Here is a 19,297-nt window from a genome sequence, read left to right on the forward strand (position 1 = left end):
CAATACACATATTCTAATGATAATTTAGGGGGGACAACCCTCAGATAGGGGGGGTCCTGTCCCCCCCGACCCCCCCGGGATTTCCGCCCATGGCGCCACGTCACAGGCCGTTCCTAAGATTCGCGCTCGACGGGACAGCATACCAGTACAAAGTTCTGCCCTTCGGATTATCTCTGGCACCACGCACATTTACCAAATGTGCGGATGCGGCTCTCGCCCCTCTCAGACAGAGCGGCATCCGCATATTGAATTACCTCGACGATTGGCTTATTCTAGCACAGTCAGAGAGGGAAATTACTGCGCACAAGACCGTTGTACTCCAGCATTTGGAGAATTTGGGGTTCAAAATCAACCTCCAGAAGAGTTTGCTCACCCCCACGCAGCGAATCGCGTTCTTAGGCACGACGCTCGACTCATTAAAGATGCGGGCATGGCTTACACAGGAACGCGCGCTCACGGTCAGACGCGAGGCGGCATCGTTCAAAGCGGGTTCACATCTCCCTCTCAAACGATTCCAAAAAATGCTGGGTCTGATGGCAGCAGCATCCCCACTAATACCGTTGGGAATGCTGTTCATGAGGCCGCTTCAGTTTTGGTTGAAAGCGAAAGTTCCGCCCCGTGCTTGGTTGTCGGGCCGCTTATTAATCAAAATCACGTACAGCTGCGTGAAAGCGCTTTCGATATGGACATCCCCTCACCTTTTCCTCTCGGGCACGGAGCTCGGCTCCGTGAGCAGGAGGAAAGTGGTGACTACGGATGCGTCTGCGACGGGTTGGGGCGCTCACTGCGACGGCGAGCTCGCCTTCGGTGCGTGGAACAACCAGTTGTCTCAGCTACATATCAACCACCTCGAGATGTGGGCGGTTATCTTGGCGCTACGACACTTTCGACCGAAACTCCAACATCAACACGTTCTAGTGCGGTCGGACAGTATGACGGTGGTTTCGTTCATAAACCACCAAGGAGGGCTGAGATCTCGCTCCCTATCCAGGCTGGCGAAACGGCTTTTATTATGGGCTCACGCGAACGTACGTTCGTTAAAAGCGACTCACGTACCGGGTGTAGCCAATACGGGTGCAGACATTCTCTCGCGCAACGGTCCGCCGCCGGGAGAATGGAGACTGCATCCTCAGATGGTCGAGAGAATATGGACCGTCTTCGGCCGGGCGGAGATCGATCTGTTTGCATCAGACGAGAACGCGCATTGCCCGATCTTCTTCTCGAGACATCACGATGCCCTGTCGCAAGCATGGCCGGCGTGTCTTCTGTATGCTTTTCCTCCGGTGGCTCTGTTACCACAGGTCCTTCAGAGGATAAGAGAGACGAAATGCGCGATAATTCTGGTCGCCCCGTTTTGGCACAATCAACCATGGCTCCCCGACCTATGGCAGCTGAAAACATCAGCACCATGGCCAGTACCGCTGAGGAAAGACCTCCTATCTCAGGCGAGAGGGACGATATGGCATCCACAGCCGGAGCTATGGAATCTACACGTTTGGTCTCTGAACGGCAACCATCACGCCTTTCAGGACGAGTGTTAAATACTCTAACTGAAGCTAGGGCCCCATCTACCAGGCGCCTTTACGCTCAAAAGTGGTCTATTTTTTCTGACTGGTGCACGACGAAAGACTTAAACCCAAACACCTGTGAAGTGGAGCATATTCTCTCCTTTCTGCAGGAAATGCTGGACAGCGGTCGCGCGCCCTCGACGCTTAAAGTGTATGTGGCGGCGATAACGGCGAATCACGCCCTTATCGCCGGTCGCACCGTGGGAAAACATGATCTCATCATTAAATTCCTCAGAGGCGCTCGCAGACTAAACCCACCGCGACCTAACACGGTCCCGTCTTGGGATCTGTCCACGGTCCTGAAAGCGCTGCGCGGTCCCCCTTTCGAGCCCCTCGAACAGGCTGACCTGCGCGCTCTCTCGTTTAAAACCGCTCTCCTCCTGGCGTTGGCATCGGTTAAACGAGTGGGCGATTTACACGCGTTTTCAATTGACCCGTCGTGTCTGGAATTCGGTCCTAACGATAGCAAAGTGATCCTTAGACCGAGAGCGGGATACATTCCTAAAGTTTTGACCACGCCATTTAGAGTTCAGGTGGTTTCACTTCTCGCCCTTCCGACGGCGGACGGCGAACAAACCCCGAACACGCTCTGCCCCGTCAGAGCGTTAAGAATATACACGGACCGTTCTGCCTCATACCGCAAGTCAGATCAGCTGTTCGTAAGCTTCGCGCAACATTCCTTAGGTATGCCGCTCACTAAACAGAGGCTATCTAAATGGATCGCCGTCGAAGCCATTGCTTTGGCTTACGCCTCCCTGAATGAACATTGTCCAGTTGGTTTAAAAGCTCACTCCACGAGGGGTATGGCTTCATCTTGGGCTTGGTCTACGGGGATTTCTATCGTTGACATTTGTAACGCGGCCGGCTGGTCCTCGCCGTCTACGTTTGTCAGATTTTATAGCCTGGATGTCCCTGCCTTACAAGCACAGGTCTTATCGGCTTAATGATTCACGCGACTGCGTTTCTGTATGCTTTCACGGTGCGTTGCTAGCTCACCGTCATGGCTACCTATTAATAATTCATGCACAGCTCGCGGCGCCCTCAGGGAACCCGCCGTCTCGTGCTCTATTGTATATGCATCATGGTGCGTTTAGAAACTTCACTGTATGCGTATTACTGTCTCATATATGGTGCTTACACTTGCGCTCGCTAGAGCTATGTATATGCTGGGTTAGGGCCACATGCAGTGTCTCTCCGGTAAGGGCACCTCAGTCCGTTGTGTATGCACGGCGGGATGGGATTACGTTCCCCCATAGCGTCAGCAAACTGACGCAATGCGAAGTGAACCGTATTGAAAGGGAACGCTTAGGTTACTCACGTAACCCCGGTTCCCTGAAATAACGGGAACGAAGCATTGCGTCGCTGGCCGTGCTACAAACGTCTACGCAGCGAGTGTTATTCGGCTGCGCGCTTCAGTCGAATAATAATGAGCTCTTGACGTATTTCACCGGCTTATATAGGGACGTGTGCCACGCCCCCGCGCGGGCTCAAACGTCATTGGTCTGTATTTTCTACAGACGTTAACCAATAGGCTTCAATCACGGAGTAAACAGGAGTTTCCCCCATAGCGTCAGCAAACTGACGCAATGCTTCGTTCCCGTTATTTCAGGGAACCGGGGTTACGTCAGTAACCTAAGCGTTTTCCTTTAACCTGAATTAGTTGACATTACTAGAAATGACGCGGAAACCGTTGCATGAAATCATTTTAGTTATTTCACATGGTAAAACTGAAAAGGGAAAATGCATTAACATAAAACCTTTAGTGGTTATTGGAGACAAATCAAGTTGCCATTCAGGGATGTGCACAGGGGGGGTTGCCCGGGCAACTGCCCATATACCCTTCTCAAAAAACAGTAAAAAACAACTTCACAACTGAAACAAATTCAAATGCTTTACCTCAAAGATCAAAATATTGGGATCTGCATCTTCAAACTTTACTAACACCTAAAATTTGATGAGCCAAAGCCAGAAACAGTTAAGCGCCACAACGCTATGTAAGCCCAAAAAAGACATGGACATGGCAACACTGTTCTATTTTTTTAGACAAAATTTTTTTTTAAGCATTTGAATGAGATTTTCATGCATATTAATAATGTTATTTTCTGTTTATTTTTGTTATTTTTAGTATGAATTTGATTATGTTGTGGAAAGTACATTGGTCAACAGCCGTTGCTTTTATTTGTGCTAAAAAAAAAATTGTCATTATAATACATCCTCACAATTGTGTACAACACACAATGTCAAGATAAAGGTTAATACAAATTTCAGGACATAGTTCTGTAATATTATTTTGTTCAAAGCAGTGAATGGTAGCCATGTGAGACTGCAAACATTACTATGGCAGAACATTTCTACCCTAAATAGTGCATCCATCATAACTTACTGCCACATACTATAAGCATGGATTATCAACATACCAAGTTGTGTTTATCAAATACTTTGGTTATATAAAGTTTCATCAACGTTCAAATTTCCAATGGTCTTTTGCAATAATAACTCACGCTGTGGGCTCAGTAGGCATATACTTATTGTAAAAACAGTACAAATTGTGTTAAAAAAAATTGAAATAAAAACTGAAATTCAAATGATTTTTTATTTATGTATTTTACCCTCAGTGTCCTCCGGGTTTGAGTCCAATGAAAGATGGCACTGGTTGCTATGACCACCACATTGGTATCGACTGTTCTGATGGCTTTAATGGGGGCTGTGAGCAGCTGTGTCTACAGCAGCTGGCACCTCTAGAGGAGGACCCCACTCTCTACAACATCCAGATGTTCTGCGGGTGAGAAAGCTCACAAACACGCTGACAAACACGCTCACATACACTACCAAGTGTTGCCTTCTGTTAACAAACTTTTCTGTTTTATAGCTGGATCTGTAGTGTTAACAAGGCTTTCTTAACAATTCTGTCTTTCTTGATGGCTGTTTGAATAATAAATAACATTGAACCCCTGGTATTTTTCATCAGTTTCGAAAAACTCCCTGAAATTCACAGTTAGTGCATTATTGGTAATTTAGTTAATTACATAGCTCACAAACTTGTTTGCGACATCCTACAACAACTATTTTTAGCTTAGTACAAATTGTCAGTTTGTGTCTAAGTGGCATGCTACAGAGACACATTTCTCATGTTTCCCTCTTTAATATACTTTACATTTAGGATATGCATTGTAAAAAAATGTTTTCCACATTTTTAAATTTAATCAACTAGGATGTATAAATTATTTCAACTATCTTGTCAAGTCATGAGTTACTGTAACTTATTAACCCGTATGTGTTGTTGTGAATGTTTTCTTGTGGTTTCTTTATACGCACAACCGGCGCAATGTCATAGACTAGACTTCCCATTGACTTCCATACAAAATAGCGGGAAAAAGCAAGGTCGTACAAAACCGGGCAGGCGTAAATAACTTAAGAAATCACTCAGATTAAACATGTTGATCAATTATCTGTCCACCATGCCTGCCAGAGATCGCGAAAGATACATTAACACATTTAATTTGGTCTATATAAAAACATGCCCCTCTTATTCTCACAGGGTCAAATTTGTGTAACAACGCTCCCCATTGGCCAGGGGTGTCTTACCCAGACATTAACTCGTACCTCATCGAGTCAACAGGGAACCCAGTGAATAATTTTACTTCGTATTTGAAAGTTACTTCATATTTATATATCATGTCTTTATATTTACAGTACTGAGTGCACTTTTTGGTCCTGCCATACAACTAACTGGCTTAGCGATATTTCCAGCAATCACTGGATAGCACTGTTACACAAATTTGACGCAGGGAGAGTGAAAGGGACATGTTTTTATATTGACCAAATTAAACGTGTTAATGTATATTTCGCGCTCTATGGCAGGCAGGGTGGACAGATAAATACTCAACATGTTTAATCTGAGTGATTTCTTAAGTTATTTACGCAGCCGGCTGTGTACGAACGTTGCTTTTTTCCGCTATTTTGTATGAAAGTCTATGAGAAGTCTAGTTTGTTTTCCCCAAAAAGGGGCGGTGACGAAATTTACAGTAAAGTTCCCAGATGTGCCGGTAGTCCGTATGTTTTTTTTTTTTTGTCTTAATTTGGTCATAAATTTCTTTGTTTCAGCAAATGGAATGATTTTTGGTGACAAATCTTATATTGACACATATTCTGAGAAAATGCTTTGAAATTTAAAAAATCCCCTCAACAATACACTACAATATGTAGAGAAAAATATATGAATTAAACGGCTGTAAAAATGTATCGGATTCATATTTTTTTAATTTATTATTATTATTTTTGTTTTGTTTTTTGCATAAATCTGTTAATCAACCTCAGTACTGATGAAAACCACCAAATCTTAACAAAAAATCCATGATTTTAACTCTTTAATTGCCAAGTTCATAAAGGGTGTCACTGATTTGGGAAAAAACACAAACATGACTGATTTTTAATATAAAAAGTGATGTGGACTGGATTTTTTTTACCTTTTTCACAGTCTTGGGCATGTCGAAGATTAGTAAAAACATTGGCTTTGATGCATTTTTAGTATTTGTGCACCACCAGATTTTATTTTTTGTCCCTCATTTACAGTATTGTTTTTGCCCCATTGACTTCCATTATAATGACATTTTTTGATTGCAAAGCCATGACACCATATAATTATGCATTCTTTATTGTTGGTGGTTTTTCCTTTTGTAAAGAGGTAACATTTGTCATTTTTACAGTTGATCACCATGTGGCACCATTTACCCTTTAGTAGGCCAAAATAGGCCAAAATCCTTGATCTCGCGGCACGTTTTCTTAAAAAAATTGAATATGGGGATATTTATGCAATTTTATGTGATGAAATTGCGTGAACTTGCAAAAATTGCGGGAACTTGCAAAAACAGCCTTTGCAGCTTTACAATGATTTTCACGTCACATAAACACATCACTTCATAACGTTCCCATGGCAACAGGGGACATGGCTGTGCTTGTGTGAAGTAAAGACAAAATGTTTCAACTTTCTGGTAAGATATGTGACTTTTTGCTACGAAAATGCAGGGATTATGAAATTGTGCAAGCTCCGCAAATTTTGTGCACGGAAATGTGCAATTTATGCTGCGAAGTGCGGCGTATTTGAAAAATGCGTCCCTCGCTTAAATATGCGATCGCATAACTGCGTTTTTCTGGAGGGAATGAATTTAGTGAACATTCATGAAAAGAGCCTTCTCTTGAAACATCAGTTTTATGGTTAAAAGCTCTCTAAGAGCAGTTCTGTATATTATAAACTCCAGCATATTGTTAGATAGGACATCTAAATCATAAACTCAATTCCTTTCTTTCAAGGTAATGCCAGACCCAGATCAGACCTTTATCATCAGTCAGTCCTGTTCTGTCCTGTCCTGTCCTGTCCTGAATGTGCTTTTGAAATCAAATCTATCACACAACACTAACCATCATTCAGACCGCCGATCTCTTGTGTCCCATCTACTGACCCAATCACAGTAAATAGCCATATTCTCACATCTTCAAAGCACTCGTTTCAACCCTTTTTGCAAGTCCCAAATACAAATGTCTTCCACAGGTATCTCTTTGACTAAAGGTGGCACATGCGCATAATTCTCTTTCCCCCCATGAGATCCCGATAATGTGACAGGCAATATGAAGCCACTTAAAGCATTTTCTGCGCTACTGAGAAGATGTGTCGCACCTACCCTGATGACAGCGTCCGGGAAAACTGTGGCGCTATAGAGAAAAGTGAGATTGAGCATTTAAGCTGTGACACCTCTTTCTCTCTGCCACCTGTGCGGTTCAGATATAAGTTGACAGATGCGTTTGCAAGTTCCATAAATACAAGCGACTGTTGTGATGTGTCACACTGTAAGGATGATACTGTTTTGCTGATGGTAAATGGTGGTTGCGTATTCAACAAACAAAGAGAGATGTCAAACCTGAATTTGTAATGGATCATTACATTTAGTAGTTTTGAATGTTAAACCTTTACTTCACATTGTTTTTTTGGACACAACCATTTCTTTACACTTTTCCGTGCAGAACAAGTTAATACGGTAGGAATGATTTATAGGGTTTTACATTTTTACAGTTTTACATTATCAGGATCGCATGGGGGGGAAAGAGAATTATGCGCATTTGACACCTTTAGTCAAAGAGATACCTATGGAAGACATTTATATTTGGGATTCGAAAAAGAGTTGACATGAGTTCTTTAGCAGGGGAGAAGATGTGAGAATATGGCTATTTACTGTTATCTTATAATGTATTCATAATGCCTTATATTGCTCATTGTAATATATTATTTCCTATTCTTACAGAAACCCATTGTAATGCTTAATAGTTACACCATTAACTCTTTCCTCGCCAGCATTTTTTTTAAAGTTGCCAACCAGCGTCAGCATTTTTTATGATTTTCACAAAAGTTTAATGCTTTTCAGAAAATGTTCTTCTTTAAATATATAACATGCAATATATCATAAAAGAACAGACCCTCTGCTTTAAAAAAAGCGTTTCATCCTACCTTCATAAGTTCTCGTGTAACCACCTCTCAAATATGGGTAGGTTTCTTCAAAAAGACCACATTTTGATGAAAAGCTGATATAATTGCATTTTTGTGATGGACTTTTAATAGAGATCCCATTCAGCGCGATCCTCAAAACATACACAGAGTTCTTAGGGCATACACACCAAACGCGAGTTCAACGATTTGCGCGAGAAAATTACATACAAAGTAAATGCAAAGATGGGATCAGACGCGTCCTCGCACAGGGTAATGTGAATGACACAATATGGGCAGTGCGTTTGCTGTGAAAATAGCGTTATTCGCCTCAAACGCATCTTTGCCCAGGTTGAAAATATTGAACTCAAGTGAAAATTTTGCATGACACGAAGTTAAATCCTGTGAATAATCTAGAGGGAGTAACACGATGCCCCACGTTTGGTGTGTATGTAGCATACACTGTGTGTATCAGGGGCGTTGCTAGACATAAAGCTCTACTGGGGCACAGGCCCCCAATGTTTTGCTGACTTTTTTTTTTTGAAAGCCTGCTGTGTGCAAGAGGTGTGCAACACTTCTATACAATGTAATTTGCAACAGTTACTGCAAAAGATACAAGTGTAATCTTCATCATACCTATCATTATTAACATGTTTGGAGGCATAAATGGCATAACATGTTTGGAAATAATGACAGCAGAGAAATATTTTCTACATTATACAATGATAGCAATGATTAATAACTTATTTTTACAATAATATTTTAAGAACCAGTCATTTTATGACTGCTATACTAAATAAATAATCTCAGTCATAGTTACTGCTAACTGTTATGTAAGTTAGTGTCCTAGAGTTAAATATTAGTAAACTAAATATTAATTTCATATCTCAAAATACAGAACAGTATATCACATACATCTGTTGATTTTCTCAGCAACGATGCAATTCTATAGACTTGACAAGAGGTTTTCCTGAGATTTTTCCTTTGTTTGAGACCTGACAGGGTGAGGATGTAATGTAGTTTGTCTTACCTCCTTTAAACTCATCTCTCCTTTCTTCTTCCCTTTCCCTGCTTTGCACAAAACATTTCTGATGTACATCTACAGAAGCCAATAATGATCGAGTCAAAATAAGATTAGCATTATTATTTAGAAACTTACTTTAGTTTCGTTATGCTTTCATAAGCACTCGCGTGGCGTCACCTTTTGAATGCGGTTGTGCGCGGTAAACGCAAACGCGCGCGGCCATGGATACGTGCGTGCACGCGTCAATGCGACTACTTCGTCGCTTTTAGAAGCCTAAATTGGGTAACTACTTTGCATAAAGATCCGTTATTGCCGCGATTGTCTTTGTAAAGGAATACACTAGTTAACTGCTAAAATTAAACTTGAGATTTACACCGGGGCACAAAAGATTTACACTGGGGCACGTGCCCCAGTAAAAGGGGTCTAGCGACGCCCCTGGTGTGTATGTAGCATTTCACGTGAGGCGATACTTCCGGGTTGAATAAGTTGCAGAACCTGGTGGATAATTGCGGAAATCCTGGAAATACTTGTCATTGGCAAGGTCGTGTTTTCTCATAATTGGCGGGGAAAGATATAAAACATATGCATTTTTTTATTTATCATCATAAATGGAGACCAACATTTTTGAGTTGGAACAGATAGTGATGAAAAACCACAACAGTCCAATGCATTTTTCAAACTGTTTAAGAAACATTCCAGGTGGGTCCTTAAAGTTGCTTTAGAGAATGTGAATTGTGTGCAGTGTTGAAATCTCAAGGACACAATAAAATGCTGTCTTATTTTTTAACCCAGTGTTGGGTCAAAAAGTGACAAACCCAGCCATTGAATTAACAAAGAAAATATGTTCAGTACACTGTAAAAATTGAAAAGGTGGTTCAAATTAAAAAGTTTCTGCAATTGGTAACACCTAAAAAAGTGAACTACAGTAAAATTTTAAGTTGAATAAACTTACATGTTTTAGGTGTTACCAATTGAAATCATTTTTGTAAAAGTAAAAGTTAATCAAATTTTTCAGTATACAGTATATGTAAACTTGTTCTGTATATACCACCCAACAGTGGTTTAAACCACCTAGCGTTTTGAGTTGAAACAACCCAAAATAAGTTTTAGTGCAACCCAGCAGGTTGAGAATGTCCCTCTTTAACCCAGTGCCTGGTTTAAATTACCCATCATTTTTTAGAGTGTATAAATAATTATAAGATACTTTTATAAGACTATGTTTCCTTTGTCAAAGCATAATTTCCTTATTTACCTTTAGTACATAATTGTACTATATTTCTAATTGTTTTAAACCCAGTGTTGTGTCCAAAAGGGACAAACAGAACCAATAAACCCAACATTTTGAAAAAGGTCCTTATATGTGTGTAAGTTTGGGTACAGATTGAGGTATCAGTATGTAGCTGTAAGGTACCATGTATGCAGTGGTTAAATTGGCTTTTGTAGGGAGGGGGAGCCCTTATTTACTGTAAATAGTCATCATTCAAAATCACACCGTAAAATTACTTAATGTGTTTTACACTAAAGGGGCTCTTTTTCCAGTATTAATGTGTAAGGTAAGGTTGAGTAGGTATTCAAACAAAGATAAATACTTTACAATTCACTTACAAGTTTCAGCTAAAAAGCTGTGCCAGAGGTTGATCCAAACTTTAAAACCTGACACCCTATATGCATTTGTTGCACATATTATTATGCACAATTGATCAAACTTTGAAAGAAGGTATAAGACTCAACCCCCTTGACTAATTCTAAGCATAAGATAACCCAAAAGATTAAATTAACAAGAAAAATGACATACTGAATCAGCATCAATATGTCTTATAAATAAGCCATAGAGATAAGCTGGTCAGCAGTTAGTAAAACAATCACTATAGTTAGGTTGTAATTGATTTGTATAATTAAAATACATTATTTTATTAAACTATACAATAAGTTCAGTGTTATCTTTTAACATATTGTAATGAGATGAGTGATATGGCTATACATACTTTAATCATTTGTTTCTAGACTTCTATTAAGTTTTCTCGACATGTGCACCACTCTTACCTCTCTATCTCTCTCATCTCTACAATGTCTAATGTCATCCTGTGAGAATGCGCATTCTTGAGGATCTGAGTGAGACGCGGGGCTGCGTACCAGTGATGCACGAGTCAATGTATAAACAACCGGCACCAGCCCGCAACTTGGACTGCAAAAAAGACGGGATAAAAATTTTCATGCTAATCCTGAGAAAGGAGCGTCTGTTTCATGCGTTTTGGCATTGCAGAAGATCACGTGCTCTGGATATGCGTGTTTGCAGCCTAATGTTTGATATTTTGCTTTAAATGTAAAATTTTTAGCCTACAGAACATGTAATTTATTAATTTAATTTTAACAAATCAAAATAACTTATACAAATCATATTAAGTAGCCAATGTGTTTTATATAACTGGCTGCTTATAAAAAACCCAAAGAAATTAAAAAATAATGATTAATAACAATTTATTATCTTTATTAATTAACATTACCATTTCAGAGTGAAACAAAATGAGGCTGAGTTCATACCTTATAACATTACTGATATTACAGTGTTTAGTCTTAACAGTGTATGATATTCAGCTCGTCTTGATTTAATTATTTTATTCCGCCAAATGGAAAAACAACATCCATATCTGAATGAATGGGACTCAAGACCTATACGGCAGATCGCGTTGGCCAAAACACCAAAAGAACCGCGTTTTCAAAAGATATTGCGAGCAGACACAGATATTTACATCCGGGCGGGATTACATTTATCAAAAGACCTGAGTTTGGCGAAAAACAGTAAGTAAATTGCTCTGGAATTCTTACGGAGGTCGTCAGAGAAAAACACAGACATGGCCGATTCGGACGGGATTAAAATCACAGTGGACCTCTGAGAAGCATGATTTTCTCAGAGGTCCCCCTGTAAAAGTAATCCCGTCCAAAATTACAAAGGTTTAAATGGCATCTTTATTTCAAACGACCCGACCAACCTGATCTCACGAATTTCCGTGGCATAGTCACGGAATTTTGTGCTCATTTTTCCGTGGCATTCTCACGGATCTCCGCATTTTTCCGTGGCCCTGCTACGGACTGTCTTTTTCCGTGGCATTCTCACGGATTGGTTACTCAACTGTTTTGTCCTATTTTCTTACCATTTTCGCTTCGGTTTAGGGTTAGATTTACATGAAATGACATCCCTACCCAAACCCAACTCTAACCCCAACACCAGGCGACAATTGTTTAAAGTTTAGAAAATATAAAAGAATAAATCAGAAAAAATTATTTAACCAATAGTTAAAGTGACATACTAATGCAAACACCAAATCTAACCCTAAACCGAAGCGAAAATGGTTTGAAAATAGGAAAAAGCAGTTGAGTAACCAATCCGTGAGAATGCCACGGAAAAAGACAGTCCGTAGCAGGGCCACAGAAAAATGCGGAGATCCGTGAGAATGCCACGGAAAAATGAGCACAAAATTCCGTGACTATGCCACGGAACTTTGTGAGATCATGTTGACCCGACCGACCGCGACCCAAATGTCATTACAATATTTGGCCTGGCCCAATTTAAACCCTATTGCTAAAGGAGAGGGAGCTGAGCTTCGGTAGGGTGTGTTGTGGACCTGAGGAGGCGGAGCTGCGCTCCGGTGAGCTCCGGCCCAATTTAACCACTGCATGTATGCACTCTTAAAAATCCTGGGTTATTTTCAGTGTTGGGTCTTAAAGTGACGATCCCAGCAGCTAGGTTGAAATTACAACCCAGCGTGCTGGGCTCCTCCCTTTGACACAAGGATGGGTTGAAAATAACCTAAAATTTTTTAGAGTGTATCTTCCAGGTACCAATATGCAACATTTAGCACAAAAGTGTACTTTTTCGAATAGTACTGCCCCAGAGACAACTTTTGTATCTTCCTGTACCTTTTTTTTCTGATTGTTGCAAATAATAAGTAAAAATTAGATTAGTCGAAACTTTTGACTAGTAGTGTAGTTCACCATATTCCCTTTACTTTGACTAACAATTACAGTCGTCTTCTGTATCATTTTTGCTTTTTGTGTGTAGGTGTATTGAAGATTACAAGCGAGGAGCAGATGGCAGATCCTGTCAGCCGCTATCAGAGGCGTGCACTGAGGGAGTGGACTGCGGAGATACAGCTGACATCCCTGCCAACCAGACTGTGTTTGGGGACCTTTTCTACGGCTACAATAACCACACTAAAGAGATTACATCAGGACAGATCCTTAAAGCCACTTTCAGGTGAAGCAATGATGAGCTTTAACTTTTCCCCAGAGGTGACAACTGACTAGCACTCACCCATTTTAATAGAGGGATTGTTCTGAAATTGAAGGTTGTGGAGTGCATTTTGCTCTGTTTTAAGTATGAATTATAACAATTATCCACTGGCAGCTACTGCGTATTACAGTTGTCTTGCTATGGTATGGTGCACATGAAGCAAGTAGGGAGAACTATTAAGTGTGGCACATTTATAATTACATGCATGCATGTGGCAGAGTATTGCCCACATGTAGGTGGTTTTTACATTGAGTACCCCCTGCAGCATTGATCTGGCTTCACACTCACTTTATTTTATTGAATCCCGGTGCACTTGCGTTCATCTTTCGTCATCATCATCAGTGCACAAGTACAGTACGAAAGAAAAAAAAACACAACATTATTTATTTAATATTGTTTGTGTTTCTATATCCACTCACCTAAAGGATTATTAGGAACACCTGTTCAGTTTCTCGTTAATGCAATTATCTAATCAACCAATCACATGGCAGTTGCTTAAATGCATTTAAGGGTGTGGTCCTGGTCAAGACAATCTCCTTTACTCCAAACCTAATGTCTGAATGGGAAAGAATGGTGATTTAAGCAATTTTGAGCGTGGCATGGTTGTTGGTGCCAGATGGGTTGGTCTGAGTATTTCACAATCTACTTAGTTACAAAGAATGGTGTGAAAAGGGAAAAACATCCAGTATGCGGCAGTCCTGTGGGCGAAAATGCCTTGTTGATGCTATAGGTCAGAGGAGAATGGGCCGATTGACTCAAGCTGATTGAAGAGCAACTTTGACTGAAATAATTACTCGTTACAAACAAGGTATGCAGCGAAGCATTTGTGAAGCCACAACACCCACAACCTTGAAGCGGATGGGCTACAACAGCAGAAGACCCCACCGGGTACCACTCATCTTCACTACAAATAGGAAAAAGGAAATGGGCTACAATTTGCACGAGCTCACCAAAATTGGACAGTTGAAGACTGGAAAAATGTTGCCTGGTCTGATGAGTCTCGATTTCTGTTGAGACATTTAGATGGTAGAGTCAGAATCTGGTGTAAACAGAATGAGAACATGGATTCATCATGCCTTGTTACCACTGTGCAGTCTGCTGGTGGTGGTGTAATGGTGTGGGGGATGTTTTCTTGTCACACTTTAGGCCCCTTAGAGCCAATTGTGCATCGTTTAAATGCCACGGCCTACCTGAGCATTGTTTCTGACCATGTCCATCCCTTTATGACCACCATGTACTCATCCTCTGATGGCTACTTCCAGCAGGATAATGCACCATGTCACAAAGCTCGAATCATTTCAAATTGGTTTCTTGAACATGACAATGAGTTCACTGTACTAAAATGGCCCCCACAATCACCAGATCTCAACCCAATAGAGCATCTTTGGGATGTGGTGGAACAGGAGCTCCGTGCCCTGGATGTGCATCCCACAAATCTCCATCAACTGCAAGATGCTATCCTATCAATATTATATATATATTATAATATTATATATCAACATTTCTAAAGAATGCTTTCAGCACATTGGTGTAAGGGGGTCCAACACAGTATTAGTATGGTGCTCCTAATAATCCTTTAGGTGAGTGTATATACAATTATTAGTGGAACAATTATGCATCTTTATTTGACCTCAAAGCATATCGAATCCCAAGACCGCCCTGGACTGCACAACCTGTGAAATGCATCACCAATGAACATCTCATGACACAGAAAGTCTCATTATGAAGGCTTCTTTAATAACCCGAGCACTCTGATGTCCTCTGCGCTCAGCTGGCTGAAAGGCCATCATGAAAATTCATAGATGAATCTTAAAACAAAGTTTCCTGCAGCAGTTTATCCATTTTCTTCACATGGTAAGATTGGTGTGGCATGGGGAGGAGATGAGCGTAGGAGGACTAGACAGAACGGATGGAGAGTTAATATTATGGAGAAGCCATATCTCAAATGCTCTGATCTCATTTGGAGGCAGTGGGTTTAGACAGCCTTTGAAAGTCTGCCCGGCCCCTATGCCCCAAAGTGTACCCCCTGTGCTGATTTCCGCACCTTTTGAGGGGTCGGGTCTAATGTAAGCTCTAATTATGTGGAATGGCGAGAAGTAAATTAAAAGTGACCATAAGCAAGTTTGGTTTAATGGTGCTTAATTGGGCCAGATGAAAGCGCTGGATCTCCAGCCGAACAAAAGGAGACTGAGCCAAGTTCATTAATCCCACATAGAATATCTCAGTGCGGTGACAATTAATTTCAGACCGGAGGAAATAACACTGATGCTCAGGAGGAAGAAGGGCAGGAAATGAAACGATGTTTGATATTCTAGGGATATTTAAAGGGATCGGCACTTATAAACAAAACACTATTCCGGCTGATTGCATTCTGAGATAAATGCAAGCCTTAAAATGATTGGGAAAAAAATCAGAATATTGTTGTTAGCTCTATAATGAGGTTTTTTTTGGTGGGGGAGGGGGGAGTAGGTGCTGCCAGACCCCCAAACACACCTCTATATGTAAATTAGGAGTTGCATTCAAGTCAGTTATTGCTGTGCTATTATTACAGATATAATTTAGTTTAAAACAGATGTTTATGTTCATTTACTATTGATCATGTCTACATAAATGCACTAAAAAGCATTAAAAGCATTTTATCTGGGCATAGGCTACATGCAGTTTAAGCATTTTAAAAAGCTGATTCAGGTACAGTTCAGGCAAGAAAGCCACATCACTGCAGATACCAAAAATGGGACCTGTAAGATGGGAAATTACAACATGCAAAATGATTTTTTTAAAGGGTACCATCCCAGTGACAGCTTTTGTACCTTACCAGTGCCACGGCATGCAAATGAACATCACCATAAGTGGGTGCAGTTCATTCCTAGAGAATTGAGTCATCTCTCAAAGAGAATAAAGTGCAGTAAAGTGAGACTCATCATCTCTATCCAAAATGATGCAAGGGGGAAAAGAGCGTGCGACTGCCAGGTTAAGCCTATCCAGACTAGCTGATGTTCTTTATTATTCTGTTTTAAACCCATACTACCATGTGTTTCCTTTGGCGCTTAACCACAAGTCACAACCCACAAGTCTGGCCTGTCACATAGCAGCTGCTTTAGCGATCTGACAGATATCTGTTACATTTTTATGCAGTTTAATAATGAACATGAGTGCAGCACATTTCCTATGACAACCTGCCCAAAACACAGCGCGGGATGTTTTAGCTTCTCTTTGATGCGTTTTTCAGGTCAGGAGAGTTATCTGAAAAAAGACCACGTACGATTGTCTGACATTTTTGTGGCTTTGTAAGGCAGGGATGGATGGTGGAGCTTTGTTTCCTCTTGTTTTCATTTTGATGAAGAAATGCAGAGGCAACAGGCAGACTCAGGACACTCGAGAACAAGAACTGGAGGATTATTGCTCTTAGACTTTTGTTTAGTCTTTGAAGTATTTGATGAGAAATGTTTGGGTACTGAAATTTCAGACTTTTGTAGAATTTACCTTGTTGTGAATCTGTGCACGGTTTGTGATTTGTTCCAGACTATTTATTTTCAAAATTGGCGACACAGGACACAAAGTTTAATCTGTGGAAGATTCATTGGGTTCTAAATTCATGTGAAACAGCTCTTCGAGGTATTTCATATAAAGGAAAATAGGCATTTCAAATTTTGCATTTAATGTAGATTTTCTGAAATAGGTTATAAAGGGCTAGCATGCTTGAACAGTTAGTCTCCGCTAGTTTTCAATGTAATCCTATTAGCTATAAAACAATTGATAAAATAAACAGATGTCTTATGGTAACTCTTTTTTTTTGTAAAGTTGTTTTCGGTGTGTATAAGCAGATGTTGTTTCCCTCTCCTCCACAACTTGAATCAAAACTAGACATGTGTCATTAACACCTTAAGTTGGATCAACTCAAGTGACGTTTCTATCCCCCGCATATACCCTTCTAGATGTGAAAACTCTCGAGACTCAGACGTGCGAGAAGCACTGAGCTTATCTTGACAAGACTGAAGTAACTTCTCTGTGCCTTTTAATGAGCCACCACAGCTCTTCATAGCTTCTTTACCAGCTATTTACAGCTCTGAAGCACAACAATCATCTAACTTCTCAATTTTTCAGATGACGAGAGAGCGAGAGAGAGAGAGAGAGAGAGAGAGAGACAGAGAGCGAGAGAGAGAGAGACAGAGAGCGAGAGAGAGAGAGAGAGACAGAGGGAGAGAGAGAGAGAGAATGAACTGATTAGCCGCTTTTGCACTATCGGGCCAGGGCTTTAAATAGGCCTCATGGAGCAAATAGCCTCCGACCTCCACTGTGTAGCCAAAATCAAGACGCGTTTGAACTGTCAGGCCAATAGCGCAGCACCACTTCAGTAAACCCTGCCCTTAATACACCTACCTGGATCTAACATTAAACAATTGACCTATCGCTAAGCCCCGCCCCTCGAACTTCAGATTTCAGCCCATAGAGAGGCATTGTAATATCCGAAGCTTACATCAATTTTATTGTGTTTATGTTGCCAAAATGTTAAAACAATGTGCCCGGGGTAGCCTACTTGCAACATTAATTCCATGTATCTTGGATAGATGGGCAATAACATTTATTTTATTCCATTTCCTAAACCCAAACCAGACAAGCAAAATGTCATGTAATGTCCAGATCAACAAGAATCTATACATTTGTTCTAAGGTAAGTCGAAGAAACTGTGCCATAATAAAGCTTCAAGAAGCAGTGGGTTACCAGTGTATTTTATAACAGGGGCGTTGTTAGGCATGACGCGAAGCGGAGACACCCCCTTAGCTGTTGTAAAATGCTCTGTAACACCACTGCTTTGCGGGGCTTATTGCTTTTATAAAAAAGAACAGACGCTCCGCTTAAAAAAAAAAAAGTTTCATCCTAACTTCATTAGTTCTCTTATCACCTCTCAAATTTTCAGCTAAAAGCTGAGATAATAAAATTTTTGTGAAGAACTTTTGTAAGAGATCAGATTCAGAGCCATGATCAAAACTTGCACAGTGTTTTTAGTGTTGAATGAATGCGTCAGTGTTTAAGTTGGGTAAGATCGCCACCTAGTGGATACATGCAGAAATATGGATTAGATGTAGAAACTCCTAAGGGAACATTTTCTTTTTATTGACAAGATGACTCAACAATATTAATTGACATTTATATGGATATCGCCATTAATTGTGCAATTGTAGAAAAAAATAAAATATGATTAAGAACTGTGGTGTTTTTCTCATAAATCAGTACGTATTAACAGTGGCCCAGTGATACTTATGTAATGCGGTCTGAACCGTGGGGTTACCAGGGTATTTTATCATGGCTTAGAACGCGCTTCAACCAATCAGAATGAAGAACCAGAACGGGCTGTTTTATAAACTTATTTAATCGCAATCATTATGTACTAAAAAAGCCTCTGGAAAGTTAAATAGAAAGCTTGTGCTAACGTTAGCTAAAGTTCAGTGCCTCTCCATATTAAACTGGTTAAATGTAAATTAATTTAATCTTAGCCTGCGGTACATGAACAGTGTCCTCCCGTCTGATTTCAACATCCATGGAATCCTGTTGTCTCATCTTCATCACCTCATCTCATCTCCTGCTCTTCTGCTCTAAGTGCTAACTTTAAAAATAAAAATGCACAGAGATGACAATATAACACACAAACAAAATAAACACGTGTAAGACACGTATGCAATAGTTTGCATTATATTTTAAGTGTTTTGTATGTAAACGTTATGTAGCAAACAAACTCACCGACTGTAATTAATATCTTGACTCAAATGATCGTTCCTTTAATACAGGGAAGATGATCCAACACACCATCTATAATTTCTCAGCACTGTTGGAATTTAAGCACTTTGTTCTGTGACCGCAACTTTATAAAAATCTCCCAAACTGTACCATTTTGCGCCTGATCCTAAGGATGGTGAGCATGGCAACGTGTCTTTGTTTCT

At 40.5% G+C, this 19,297-nt stretch overlaps 1 protein-coding gene across 4 annotated transcripts in view; it reads left to right on the forward strand.

Annotated features, from left to right (window-relative positions):
- astn1 (astrotactin 1) overlaps nucleotides 1–19,297 on the forward strand; it is a 354,343-nt gene that overhangs the window by 188,211 nt on the left and 146,835 nt on the right. For all 4 annotated transcript variants that reach the window (XM_065276610.2, XM_065276608.2, XM_065276609.2 and 1 more), the window contains 2 exons: nucleotides 4,184–4,350; nucleotides 13,128–13,322. In XM_065276610.2, the coding sequence (XP_065132682.1) occupies nucleotides 4,184–4,350; nucleotides 13,128–13,322 (362 nt within the window). The remainder of the gene's footprint in view (nucleotides 1–4,183; nucleotides 4,351–13,127; nucleotides 13,323–19,297) is intronic.

This window comes from Paramisgurnus dabryanus, chromosome 6 (assembly GCF_030506205.2).
Source record: "Paramisgurnus dabryanus chromosome 6, PD_genome_1.1, whole genome shotgun sequence".
NCBI lineage: Eukaryota > Metazoa > Chordata > Actinopteri > Cypriniformes > Cobitidae > Paramisgurnus > Paramisgurnus dabryanus.